The sequence below is a fragment of the Pristiophorus japonicus genome, chromosome 14 (assembly GCF_044704955.1).
Source record: "Pristiophorus japonicus isolate sPriJap1 chromosome 14, sPriJap1.hap1, whole genome shotgun sequence".
Taxonomy (NCBI): Eukaryota; Metazoa; Chordata; class Chondrichthyes; family Pristiophoridae; genus Pristiophorus; species Pristiophorus japonicus.
Window position 1 is genome coordinate 70,416,411 of NC_091990.1, and position 14,908 is coordinate 70,431,318.

General features: G+C 46.7%; 1 protein-coding gene across 3 annotated transcripts in view; it reads left to right on the plus strand.

Annotated features, from left to right (window-relative positions):
- rims3 (regulating synaptic membrane exocytosis 3) overlaps window positions 1-14,658 on the plus strand; it is a 713,695-nt gene extending 699,037 nt beyond the window's left edge. For 2 of the 3 annotated variants that reach the window (XM_070898523.1, XM_070898524.1), the window contains exons 8-9: window positions 8,626-8,890; window positions 13,937-14,658. In XM_070898523.1, coding sequence (XP_070754624.1) covers window positions 8,626-8,838 — 213 coding nt within the window. In that variant the 3' untranslated portion in view covers window positions 8,839-8,890; window positions 13,937-14,658. Of the gene's footprint in view, window positions 1-8,625; window positions 9,768-13,936 lie in introns of those variants that run through there. The other variant, XM_070898525.1, reaches the window with a different exon arrangement.
- Window positions 14,659-14,908: the final 250 nt, after the last annotated feature.

Consider the following 14,908-nt stretch of genomic DNA (forward strand, 5'->3'; position numbering starts at 1 on the left):
CTGACAATGCTCTTAACAAAGAATCACTCAGGTTCCAATCCATCAGTCTCCCCTGTAAGTGAACCTCACGCCCTCATAGGACCAGGAGTTCACCTTTACTGTCCAAATTGTGTTCCTTGTTACCACAGGGAGTGGTTGAGACGAATAGCACAGATACAATAAAGGTGGATACAGCGTTATAAGAACATAAGAAATAGGAGCAGGAGTTGGCCATACGACCCCTCGAGCCTGCTTCACCATTTAATAAGATCATGGCTGATCCAATCATGGACTCAGCTCCACTACCCCGCCCGCTTCCCATAACCCCTTATTCCCTTATCGGTTAAGAAACTGTCTATTTCTGTCTTAAATTTATTCAATGTCCCAGCTTCCACAGCTCTCTGAGGCAGCGAATTCCACAGATTTACAACCCTCTGAGAGAAGAAATTTCTCCTCATCTCTGTTTTAAATGGCGGCCCCTTATTCTAAGATTATGCCCCCAAGTTCTAGTCTCCCCCATCAGTGGAAACATCCTCTCTGCATCCACCTTGTCAAGCACCCTCATAATCTTATACATTTCGATAAAATCACCTCTCATTCTTCTGAATTCCAATGAGTAGAGGCCCAACCTACTCAACCTTTCCTCATAAGTCAAGCCCCTCATCCCCGGAATCAACCTCGTGAACCTTCTCTGAACTGCCTCCAAAGCAAGTCTATTCTTCCTTAAATACGGAGACCAAAACTGCATGCAGAATTCCAGGTGTGACCTCACCAATACCATGTATAACTGCAGCAAGACTTCCCTGTTTTTATACTCCATCCCCTTTGCAATAAAGGCCAAGATTCCATTGGCCTTCCTGATCACTTGCTGTACCTACATACTATCCTTTTGTGTATCATGCACAAGTATCCCCAGGTCCTGCTGTACTGCAGCACTTTGCAATCTTTCTCCATTTAAATAATAACTTGCTCTTTGATTTTTTTTCTGCCAAAGTGCATGACCTCATACTTTCCAACATTATACTCCATCTGCCAAATTTTTGCCCACTCACTTAGCCTGTCTATGTCCTTTTGCAGATTTTTTGTGTCCTCCTCACACATTGCTTTTCCTGTCATCTTTGTATTGTCAACAAACTTGGCTACGTTACACTCAGTCCCTTCTTCCAAGTGGTTAATATAGATTGTAAATAGTTGGGGTCCCAGCACTGATCCCTGCAGCACCCCACTATTTACTGGTTGCCAACCAGAGAAAGAACCATTTTTCCCGACTCTGTTTTCTGTTAGTTAGCCAATCCTCTATCCATGCTAATATATTACCCCCAACCCCGTGAACTTTTATCTTGTGCAGTAATCTTTTATGTGGCACCTCGTCAAATGCCTCCTGGAAGTCCAAATACACCACATCCACTGGTTCCCCTTTATCCACCCTGTTTGTTACATCCTCAAAGAATTCCAGCAAATTTGTCAAACATGACATCCCCTTCATAAATACATGCTGACTCTGCCTGACTGAATTTTGCTTTTCCAAATGTCCTGCTACTGCTTCTTTAATAATGGACTCCAGCATTTTCCGAAGCACAAATGTTAGGCTAACTGGTCTATAGTTTCCTGCTTTTTGTCTGCCTCCTTTTTTAAATAGTGGTGTTACATTTGCAGTTTTCCAATCTACTGGGACCTCCCCAGAATCCAGGGAATTTTGGTAAATTACAACCAGTGCATCCACAATCCCTGCCGCTACTTCTCTTAAAACCCTAGGATGCAAACCATCAGGTCCAGGGGATTTATCTGCCTTTAGTCCCATTATCTTACTGAGTACCACCTCCTTAGTGATTGTGATTGTGTTAAGTTCCTCCCCCCCGATAGCCCCTTGACTATCCACTGTCGGAATATTGTTAACGTCCTCTACCGTAAAGACTGATACAAACTATTTGTTCAGAGTTTCTGCCATCTCCATGTTCCCCATTACTAATTCCCCGCTCTCGTCCTCTAAGGGACCAATATTTACTTTAGCCACTCTTTTCCTTTTCATATACCAATAGAAACTCTTGCTATCTGTTTTTATATTTTGTGCTGGTTTACTTTCATAGTCTATCTTCCCTTTCTTAATCATGGAGAGATGAAGAGGGTGGGGGGGGAGGGGGCTGGTGTGAAGCAGAAACACCGGCATGGAGCGCTTGGGCTACTGATTCTGTGCTATACCCTCCGTGTAATATCTAGTTAACGATAATTTGATGCGGGTCTGTAACAATGAAGCCTCTTGGGTGTATTGGATGTTATAGTCCCTCGTGTGCTTCTCTTCTATTTCCTGGAAGGTGGACTGATAAACACACATGAGACACGGCCAATTATAAACCAACAAACTGCTTTATTTTACGGAGTAACTATTTGTCCTAACTCACATTTTTCTGCGCATGCGTCCTCCTCTCCCCCACCTGCCTCACCCCCGATCTGGAACCAGCCCCGAACACAATGCTCCCCGCTGGGCCCCGAGCCTCCCGCCGGGCCCTGAGCCTCGAGCCCCCCGCCGGGCCCCAAGCCCCCCACCGGGCCTCGAGCCTCCCGCCGGGCCCGGAGCCTCAAGCCCCCCACCGGGCCCCGAGCCCCCCCTCTGGGCCCTGAGCCTCAAGCCCCCCCGCCAGGCCCCAAACCCCCCGCCGGGCCCTGAGCCTCGAGCTCCCCGCTGGGCCCCGAGCCCCTCGCCCCTCGCTGGGCCCCGAGCCTCCTGCCGTGCCCCAAGCCCCCCGCCGGGCCCTGAGCCTCCCGCCGGGCCCTGAGCCCCGAGCCCCCCGCTGGGCACTGAGCCCCGAGCCTCCCGCTGGGCCCTGAGCCCCGAGCCCACCGCTGGGCCCTGAGCATCCCGCCGGGCCCTGAGCCCCGAGCCCCCCGCCGGGCCCCAAGCCCCTCACTGGGCCCCGAGCCTCAAGCCCCTCACTGGGCCCCGAGCCGGTGGGAGAGTGTTGGGCAACTGGCGGGGGGGAGAGATGGGGTGGGGGGCGGAGGCGGAGAGAGGGAACTCAGAGAGGACAAATCCTGTTCTTCCAACCCCCTTTACACCCATCCAAGATCATGTACTTGCGTTGGGGTACGGAGGGATTTCTGAATTCCAAATGGTTCATGTTACATTGCAAAGTTGGGCCGGTCGGTTCCAGTGACATTGCAGAGAAACTTCAGGGCGTGGCTTATCCTCCAAGGGAGCCAATCAGCAATAGATCATGTGATAATGGAGAGCCAATCAGAGAAACAGCTGCAATTCAGTTCGTACAAATAAACACATCCTTTATTTTACATGTAATATATGAATGAATAGAATATATTTAATATGTCCTGCTCCTTTTATCATCACAGGTAATAAGTTACACAATCCTTGCCCCCAAAAAAAGCCTTGCTTCACCATACAGGTCACCAGGCCATGACCTGACTGGCCCTGACCAGGAGATAGCGCACTCTCCCTCTGTGTGTAGGCCACAGGTCAGTCGGCCTGCAGAGGATGGGGTGCACCGGTTGCTGGCTCTCTCCGCAGACTGTGCAATCCCAGCCTTTCCGTTTCTGGTCCAACTTCTACACACCGCCTTTCTCCCAGCTTCGCAGCAAGTGGCGCGATTTTAACCCGAGCGGGCAGCACGGACACCACCAGCAGGGTCCTTCACACATGGGCATGTTGGGGCCCAATGACATCATCGAGACCCGAGTGTAATTCTCAGTCAGGTCCGAGTGGCATTCCACATGCAGTTAAAGTGTCAGTGATTGGCCAGTTCAGCTGCCAATCAGGCCTGTCACTGTCAGCCAGCTTCCCCTGAGCTCAGGGGAATGAAAGCATCCACCAGAATGTATGTACGGTCTCCATCGTCTCAAACTGAGCTGGTCTGGGAGCAGGGCTGCTCTGCATGCGCCTGCCCTTCTCGTCCCAGCCACAGGCTTCAACAGACCTGGGAGTCCCTGACCCAAGACCGCCCTAAGTGGAGGAAGTGCATCCGGGAGGGCACTGAGCACCTCGAGTCTCATCACCGAGAGCATGCAGAAATCAAGCACAGGCAGCGGAAGGAGCGTGCGGCAAACCAGTCCCACCCACCCCTTCCCTCAACCACTGTCTGTCCCACCTGTGACAGAGTCTGTGGTTCTCGTGTTGGACTGTTCAGTCACCTAAGGACTCATTTCAGGAGTGGAAGCAAGTCTTCCTCGATTTCGAGGGACTGCCTATGATGATGAGATAACTGTCAATTTAACACTTTGCGTGCTGAATGTAGCCTAATAGCAACATTTTAAATTTAAATTCATGCAAAATTCCTCCTGGAATCAAAATCTTGAAGCATAGCACAGTCAGTTAATGAAACTGATGTTGTTTATAGTTTAAAACTTTCTCGACACCCCGCCTGAATTGCAGAGGAGACTTAGTAGCAGACTGACAGCATGCAATCTGTCAACGTGCTGTTGTGACCAGGGCCCAGGGCCAGCCTGTATCAGGCAGCTGTATACACAGGACATCCTGTATCAGGCAGCTATATACACAGGACATCCTGTGTCAGGCAGCTATATACACAGGACATCCTGTGTCAGGCAGCTATATACACAGGACATCCTGTGTCAGGCAGCTATATACACAGGACATCCTGTGTCAGGCAGCTATATACACAGGACATCCTGTATCAGGCAGCTATATACACAGTACATCCTGTATCAGGCAGCTATATACACAGTACATCCTGTATCAGGCAGCTATATACACAGTAGATCCTGTGTCAGGCAGCGATATACACAGTACATCCTGTGTCAGGCAGTGATATACACAGTACATCCTGTGTCAGGCAGCTATATACTCATTACATCCTGTGTCAGGCAGCTATATACACAGTACATCCTGTGTCAGACAGCTATATACACAGTGCGTCCTGTGTCAGACAGCTATATACACAGTACGTCCTGTGTCAGACAGCTATATACACAGTACATCCTGTGTCAGACAGCTATATACACAGGACATCCTGTGTCAGGCAGCGATATACACAGTACATCCTGTGTCAGGCAGCTATATACACAGTACATCCTGTGTCAGACAGCTATATACACAGTACATCCTGTATCGGGCAGCTATATACACAGTACATCCTGTGGGTCCCCACAGATTGCAGCCATAATAAAGATGGCTGACTGAGTGGGTGCTGACCTCTCTCGCCATGCCAGCACAGCCCGTCGGTGATGCCAGTTAAGGGGCGACGGGTTACAGCGTGTTCACCACGTTTGAGTCTTTGAGGAGCTGCGTGAACACTCTGATTGGCTACAATGGTAAGGGATGTTTGCAAGCCTCTGTTGATTAGTTTACATCTGTCCAGCCAATTAGAAGCAAGGTTCCAATTGGATATTTAAATCTAATCCTTAACCCCAAGTGTTACAGGGTCACAGTGCACATGGCAAGTCCCGCCTCCCTCTCTTGTTTTCTGAGCGACCCTCGAGGACCTCAGGTGCTGGGGCTAAGGTCTTTTATTAGTCCGTCCTGAGCAGGTGGACCAATGGCCTGTGTTGGTCAGAGTCTCACGGACTCTGCTCTCCACATACAGGACTACTATCGAAAGCCATATTGCTTCTCCAAGCAATGTCCCGGCATTAATACTCAATCAATGCACTTAGCGGATCGATCCCTGGGGTCGACAATTGGGCTCAGTGCCTTTGGACTAAGGAAACAAAACCATGGAGCCCTACTCTGTATCTAACCCATGCTGCACCTGCCCTGGGAGTGTTTGATGGGAGAGTGTAGGGGGAGCTTTACTCTGTATCTCACATAGAAACATAGAAACATAGAAAATAGGTGCAGGAGTAGGACATTCGGCCCTTCGAACCTGCACCGCCATTCAATAAGATCATGGTTGATCATTCCCTCATTACCCCTTTCCTGCTTTCTCTCCATACCCCTTGATCCTTTTAGCCGTAAGGGCCACATCTAACTCCTTCTTGAATATATCCAATGAACTGGCATCAACAACTCTCTGCAGCCGGGAATTCCACATGTTAACAACTCTCTGAGTGAAGAATTTTCTCCTCATCTCAGTCCTAAATGGCCTACCCCTTATCCTAAGGCTATGCCTCCTGTTCTGGACTTCCCCAACATCGGGAACATTCTTCCCGCATTAAACCTGTCCAGTCCCGTCAGAATCTTATATGTTTCTATGAGATCCTCTCCCATCCTTCTAAACTCTAGTGAATAAAGGCCCAGACGATCCAGTCTCTCCTCATATGTCAGTCCAGCCATCCCTGGAATCAGTCTGGTGAACCTTCGCTGCACTCCCTCAATAGCAAGAACATCCTTCCTCAGATTAGGAGACGAAATTGAACACAATACTAAGGCTCTGTACAACTGTAGTAAGACCTCCCTGCTCCTTTACTCAAATCCCCTAGCTATGAAGGCCAACATACCATTTGCCTTCTTCACCGCCTGCTGTACCTGCATGCCAACTTTCAATGACTGATGAACCATGACACCCAGGTCTCATTGCACCTCCCCTTTTCCTAATCTGCCGCCATTCAGATAATATTCTGCCTTCCTGTTTTTGCCGCCAAAATGGATAACCTCACATTTATCCACACTATACTGCATCTGACATGCATTTTCCCACTCACCTAACCTGTCCAAGTCAACCTGCAGCCTCTTTGCGTCCTCTTCACAGCTCACACCACCACCCAGTTTAGTGTCATCTGCAAACTTGGAGATATTACACTCAATTCCTTCATCTAAATCATTAATGTATATTGTAAAGAGCTGGGGCACTCCACTAGTCACTGCCTGCCATTCTGAAAAGGACCCGTTTATCCCGACTCTCTGCTTCCTGTCTGCCAACCAGTTCTCTATCCACGTCAGTACATTACCCTCAATACCATGCGCTTTGATTTTGCACACCAATCTCTTGTGCGGGACCTTGTCAAAAGCCTTTTGAAAGTCCAAATAAACCACATCCACTGATTCTCCCTTGTCCACTCTGCGAGTTACATCCTCAAAAAATTCTAGAAGATTCGTCAAGCATGATTTCCCTTTCATAAATCCATGCTGACTTGGTCCGATCCTGTCACTGCTTTCCAAATGCGCTGCTATTTCATCCTTAATGATTGATTCCAACATTTTCCCCACTACTGATGTCAGGCTATTCAGTCTGTAATTACCCGTTTTCTCTCTCCCTCCTTTTTTAAAAAGTGGTGTTACATTAGCTACCCTCCAGTCCATAGGAACTGATCCAGAGTCGATAGACTGTTGGAAAATGATCACCAATGCATCCACTATTTCTAGGGCCACTTCCTTAAGTACTCTGGGATGCAGACTATCAGGCCCTGGGGATTTATCCGCCTTCAATCCCACCAATTTCCCGAACACAATTTCCCACCTAATAAAGATATCCTTCAGTTCCTCCTTCTCACTAGACCCACTGTCCCTTGATACATTCGGAAGGTTATTTGTGTCTTCCTTCGTGAAAACAGAACCAAAGTATTGGTTCAATTGATCTGCCATTTCTTTGTTCCCCATTATAAATTCACCTGAATCCGATAGCAAGGGACCTACGTTTGTCTTCACTAATCTTTTCCTCTTCACATAGTTATAGAAGCTTTTACAGTCAGTTTTATGTTCCCTGCAAGCTTCCTCTCATACTCTATTTTTCCCCTCTTAATTAACCCTTAGTCCTCCTCTGTTGAATTCTAAATTTCTCCCAGTCCTCAGGTTTCTTGCTTTTTCTGGCCAATTTATATGCCTCTTCCTTGGCTTTAACACTATCCTTAATTTCCCTTGTTAGCCACAGTTGAGCCACCTTCCCCATTTTATTTTTACTCCAGACAGGGATGTACAATTGCTGAAGTTCACCCATGTGATCTTTAAATGTTTGCCATTGCTTATCCACCGTCAACCCTTTAAGTATCCTTTGCCAGTCTATTCTAGCCAATTCATGCCTCATACCGTCGAAGTTACCTTTCCTTAAGTTCAGGACCCTAGTTTCCAAATTAACTTTATCACTCTCCATCTTAATAAGGAATTCTACCATATTATGGTCACTCTTCTCCAAGGGGCCTCGCACAACAAGATTGCTAATTAGTCCCTTCTCATTATAAATCACCCAGTCTAGGATGGCCAGCTCTCTGGTTGGTTCCTCGACATATTGGTCTAGAAAACCATCCCTAATACACTCCAGGAAATCCTCCTCCACCGTATTACTACCAGTTTGGTTAGCTCAATCAATATGTAGATTAAAGTCACCCATGATAACTGCTGTACCTTTATTGCACACATCCCTTATTTCTTGGTTGATGCTAACCCCGTGCTGTACCTGCCCTGGGAGTGTGTGATGGGACAATGTAGACGAAACTTTACTCTGTATCTAACCCCGTGCTGAACCTGCCATGGGAATATTTGATGGGAGACTGTAGAGGGAGCTTTACTCTGTATCTAGCCCATGCAGTAACTGCTCTGGGAGTGTTTGATGGGACAGTGTAGAGGGAGCTTTACTCTGAACACTCGGTACCTGATAATGGGGAAAGTGTTCTTTTTTGCATCTTTGATATTTCTTGGCTTATTGGGCATAAAGTTCACAGTTTCAAACTGCCAATCCCTTTTAAATAGATGCTCCTGTCTTACTAATACTGCTGATTAAAATGTTGCTCTTCATGTACTTCCAGGTCATAGTGTGGGGGGATTATGGTCGGATGGATCACAAGTATTTCATGGGAATGTCCCAAATCCTGCTGGAGGAGCTCGACCTGTCCACCCTGGTTACTGGTTGGTACAAACTCTTCCCGACTTCGTCTCTTGTGGACTCGGCAGTGACTCCAATCACTCGCCGTCTCTCTCAGTCCTCACTGGACAGCAGCACCGGCCCTGCCGGCCATTAAAGGTGTCAGGCGATAGAACCAGAACAAGTGCATATCATCAGAATGCCAAGAGGTAGCTGTAAATACTGTCTGTGCAATTCAACCAACCGCTGTTATCGCTACTGTCTAGTATTTTATTTATTTTCATTGACCTTGAAAGTATGAGCAACCTGTGCAAACATGTGCTGTCATTCCAATATCTGGGGAAATTCTGGTATATGGACAAGGGGTACCGTGCAATAGAGGGAGCTGTTTGAAGACAAACCTTACTGTTTTGGATAGCACACACAAGATGATATCGAAACCCACCAAAAGATGAAGAATTTGGCAACAGGCAAAGGTCAAGGGAAGCGGTGATGTTCAGACTGTAGAGAAAACGACCCCAGGACTAGAGTGATAGGTAGATGTCACTGTGCACCAGGTTTCCTCTCTGGGGTACATGTGTCCTGCTTGTTGTCAAGGAGCCCCAGCCACATACAGTTCTTTTGGCTTTTCTCATAAGACTATTGTTCGTTTTCTTTCAATGTAATGCATTCAAAATGTACCTGTAATGGTTCTCTCTCTGAAATGGTAGAAGATGTTGGCATTTGGGCCACTTGGCGAGTGTGTTGACCCTTCTTACCAGGACAGTATTCCTTCTTGACCCCCACATTGTTTGAAGTAACAATCCCATGATCCCACCTCGGCCTTCCCAAATGTCTAAGCATGAGCACCCTCCTATCGAATGAGGTATAAGAAGGCATGCTGAATACCTTTGTATCCTTTGCACTGGCATAGTCCTTTGGCACTCCGAAACCTGATAACCAGCTACGTTTCACCTTCTACAGACTTCCAACAGGCACTGAGGTAAGGTGTTGGGCCGACAAAGCACACCATCTATTCCTTGCGCTGCACTCTCAATGGCTTGACTGAAACCTAGTGCATAGTCCCAGCCAACCCAACAATTTCTTCTTCTATTTCCTACTCCTTCACATATTTGTCTCATTGCATCCTAGAAAATATGGAACAATGGACTTTTGCATGTTCTTTCCATCTTAATCTTTGTTGACTTCAAAAGAATACACCCGCTACAATGTGTATTTTCTGGACACATGGAACTCTGACAGGCAGCAATGGAGTCAGAAGGGCTACTGTTTTATTTTCTTCAATGAGTGCACTGTGGGCCTTAGGTCCATAAAATCTCCCAAACTGTCGGTCAAATCCAGGGATATTACTTAGCGCTGTCTGTTCAACAGATACTGACACCAGCCTTGTTCCAAGTAACGTTCCAAGAGAAGATATCTCTGGTGCTGTGGTTCAGACCCCATGTGGCACACAAGGAGGCCCCAGAGATGAGCTATTCCAATCACGGACTAGCCAATGAAGAAACAGACCTGAAGCCATTCTGGAATTGTTAAAAACATTATAAATCAGTGTGAGTTTCCTCAATGGCGATAATGAGACCAGACTGGAGAGTTCACTGGGACCTGAAGTGATGATACAACCTGTGGCCATGGACATTCCGCGACAATAGATTTCACAGTACCCAAAAAGATAAGAAATTGGACACTTCATGTTATCCACCATCTTTCAGGAAGACGTGGGCCTGGATGGCCTGGACAATGGCCATTAACCTTCACCATCTGCAGATCCTAAAGGAAAAAGGCCCATAATGACTATTAACGGTGGATTTCTGAGAATCGTGATGGATTGTGAAAGACAATTGGAACTCACCCATAAAAAAAGAAACTGGAAAAAGATAAAAAAATCTCAAAGGGAAGCACTTTATGGTTTCACAGTGACCCCCTGTGGAAATCTGTGAACTTGAATAGTATCATTGATGAGGAACTCAAGGATCCAAAGATCTACAGTTCCCTTCCTCCACCTTCAAGATTCATGGACTCAGAGATTTGACAATGGGCCATCTGATAAGGTACGATTCAATGTGATATTTTGTGTTATTATGGCAGAAATGTAGCACTGTCACTCATGTAGCTGTGACCTCACCACATTCTCACATCACTGCAAAACAGCACAGCCAACTCAGTATTGGTTCTCGGATATACACGAGGAATGGTGGACTCTTGGCTGTTGTCTAAAACAGACCAACTATGAACTGAAGTGGCAAGTGTTTGGACAATTGGATGAGTGTTGGGAGAGGTGGAGAATGGTTACCAATGGTCTTGTCAATGTTGAGGTGTTCCAGCACAGCAGGGTAGAAGACCCAATCATCAAAGGAAAACTGCATCCCTTGTTCCAAAAGATATCTGTGGTATTCTCACCTTGATGGGAATCATTCTTCATCTAATGCATGGAAACTTGTGTGGATTTTTCCCTGTAGTAAAGCTGGGACTAAAAACCAATTTTGTACAAACACTGAGATGGTTTTTTAACAAGAAGAACTTTATGCTGTTTTATCAAATTAATATCCAATCCATCAGATGACTTACTGTTAAAAGGGCATTTCCTTCCTGTATAAGTCCTGTCAAACTGTCAGATCTCAACATCGGTTGGATATAATTAATGACTGTCTTGTGAAGTTTGGTCAGAATATGATGCACTTATTGTTAGCCTGGATTGCACTGTCTTTGTGAAGTATATAAAGTGCATTAAACATCTCTATATTGTACATAAATGTGACATTTTCAATCAGAATGCTAACAACAGAACGAGACAGACCATCTTTTGGGGGCCTCCATCAGTGCTTCACAAAATAAATGTTCAAATGGTGGGATGTTTAGCTATCCAACTTCACACAATGCCCTTCTTAATCTACCCTAATTTCCTCGGCCCCACTCTCTTAAATGTGATGACTGCACCTTGCCCGGCTGTCTGAGTTTGGATAAAGTTTTAGAATTTCTCCACAATGGTGAGCATCACAACTGATCCAATTCCTGCCCTTAGCTGATTTCCACACAATGACACACTTTCTGGATCGATTTCAATGCCCCTTCCTTGGCATGTCTCCATTCTCATGAGATCAGCTAGCTTACAATTGATCGGGGACCAAAGCTGTCACCTGCCTGGTCTGGGAGGCTCAGACAGTCCATTGATCCAGAGAAGCACAAGGGAGTTTGAAGTGAGCAGTGTATGGATTGTTGTTAAAGGAATGGTGCTCACACATGATCTAGGCCTCAACAACTGGAGTCGGCCCTGTAGCTCCAGCTGCATCTGTTGCCATTGCCTTGTTACACAGTGCAGTGTTGATCTGCCCTAACCCTGCATAGAAAAGCTGAGAAAATAATTTATAAAAAAACTTACATTTAAAAAAATGTTTTCCTCTCTCACTGTGAGATGGATAATTTCATTGGATCTTCTTTCATTTGTTCCTGGGCTATGGGCGTCGCTGGCAAGGCCGGTATTTATTGCCCATCCCTAATTGCCCTTGAGAAGGTGGTGGTGAGCCACCTTATTGAACCGCTGCAGTCCGTGTGGTGAAGGTACTCCCACAGTGCTGTTAGGGAGGGAGTTCCAGGACTTTGACCCAGCGACGATGAAGGAACGACGATATATTTCCAAGTCAGGATGGTGTGTGACTGGGAGGGGAACGTGGAGGTGGTGGTGTTCCCATGCACCTGCTGCCCTTGTCCTTCTAGGTGATAGAGGTCGCGGGTTTGGGAGGTGCTGCCGAAGAAGCATTGGCGAGTTGCTGCAGTGCATCTTGTAGATGGTACACACTGCAGCCAGGGGGCGCCGGTGGTGGAGGGAGTGAACGTTGAAGGTGGTGGATGGGGTACCGATCAAGCGGCTGCTTTGTCCTGGATGGTGTCGAGCTGCTTGAGTGTTGTTGGAACTGCACTCATCCAGACAAGTGGAGAGTGTTCCATCACACTCCATCAACATGGAGGGGGGGTGGCGGGGGGAGGGCAAATGATGGGGAACAAACTGAAGGGAAGAGAAAGTAGAACTAAGGTGGGGGGAGAACTGTAGGCTCTTTCACAAGGCTGTTAAGTTGAAATATATGATTCATATTTTCTACATATATTCAATATTTAGATTTCTGCCATCTCTGCTTTTATTAAGTCGCCCCGACACCTTCAAAGAATTCAACTTACATCAACTTGGCAATAAAAATTCTTAGGACAGATCTTACTGAAGTACAGACCCTGTGGGTCAGTTAATGAAAGACCTGCATTTATATTGCGCTTTTCACGACCACCAGATTTCTCAAAGCACTTTACAGCCAACAAAGTACTTTGGGAGTGTAGTCACTGTTGTAATGTAGGAAATGCAACAACCAATTTGTGCACAGCAAGCTCCCACAAAAAGCAATGTGATAATGACCAGATAATCTGCTTTTTTGTTTTGTTGACTGGGGGATAAACATTGGCCAGGATACCAGGAATAACTCCCCTGCTCTACTTTGAAATAGTGCCATGGGATCTTTTACATCCACCTGTGAGAGCAGACGGGGCCTCGGTTTAACATCTTATCTGAAAGACGGCACCTCCGATGGTGCAGCACTCCCTCAGCACAGGACTGGAGTGTCAGCCTAGATTTTTATGCTCAAGTCCCTGGAATGGGACTTGAACCCACAACCTTCTGACACAGAGACTGCCCACTGAGCCACAACTGACACTTACAGTTATTACTGATCTGACCATAGATTGAAAACTAGGAGGCAGGTCACAGCGTATCAGAGCCAGAAGTCCAAAACACTTCGATAAAGCACTCAGGGAGAAATCAATGGAGGAAGGGAGAGGAGGTGTTTCAGGGGCTTGGGTTCTGACCGTAAACAGGATTGTGTGTTGAATCTCCTCACTTTCCTGGGTCTAAAATTATTTTGGGTACGGAGTTGTCACAATCTCAACCCTGGTGGGTCAGCTTGAGTGTGTGGTGCCAATCTGCCTGGTATTTGTTATAAATTAGCAATGTATCCATCAGATCATAAAGGGCATAATGGTGGCTGGCACCAGGGGTTAACTCTCTGAGGATTAGGTTAAGAAATGTTGTTGGGCAGAGTAAAAGGGCCTTCACTCAGCACATGGCCATGATCTATCTGGTTCAGGGGTACTTGATGGTGACACAAGACACAAACTGCCCCACAGGGTCTGCTAACAGATCTTAACATTTCATGTATCAGAAATAAAAAGAATTAAAGATGTTCTCCCGTCTCACCAGTTTCCCTCTCTGACTCTAGACCATTATTGAGAATATTCACCACACGGACTACAACGGCTCACCACACCTTCTCCGGAGCAGTTAGGGACGGGCCTTGTCAGTGTCGCCCACATCCCAGGATTGAATAAAGATTTTTTTTAAATACGCAACAGGCAAATTGAATTGAACAAACAAGGAGGAGATACGCTTTTGCTAAACGTTACGGGATTATCAGCTGAGCTTCTCTGTAACAGAGCAATATTGGCCAGGATACCGGGGATAGCTCTGAAAATAGAGCAAGCGACTCAGTCAGCTCTTCCAATGGGTGCGTAGAGCTGCAGTGCAAGAGATCGCAATTTTCCTGATCCTATCTTCCTCGTTGATGCCATCAATACTGTTGCTTAGCTGATTAATGAGGACACAGTATTGGGTGATGAGAGAATGGCTTCTCAATGGTCGATGCTCCGTCTTGCGTCTGCAGTCCTCCATACTGCTTTGCCTCTCCTCTAGAGGGCCAAATGACATTGCCAATGGTGATATTACAAAATGTTGGCACTGGCATTTCAGCTCACCTCATGCATGAACGCCAACCTGTTGTGATAACTATTATAATAACTGCAAAATATAACTGACCCCATGAAACAGGCTATGTATTGGTGTCTGAAGGTGGCTTTTGTTGGAAGATGACATGAGCTTGAGAGGATATTCAAGAGCATTGTAAGATTCACCAAGCACTGTGGTTTACATGACTAAAATACATTATACAGGTGCAGCGCCTAAAATCCAGAACCTTCCGGACTTTCGATTTGCTTTCTGACATCACAAATTCGGAAATTTCCGGATTTCAGAACGCCAGAAAGAGGTGGTGGGGGAGGGGGATTCCCGCCGAGGAGCTGTTCGGCAGGGTCAGACTGTCCGAGGTCATCATCGGGCGAGCTGGCGAGGAGGCCCCAAGGTCGGGCAGTGGCAGCGAGGCGAGTAGAGGCGGGGCCCAGGGTCGTCGGGTCCGGAT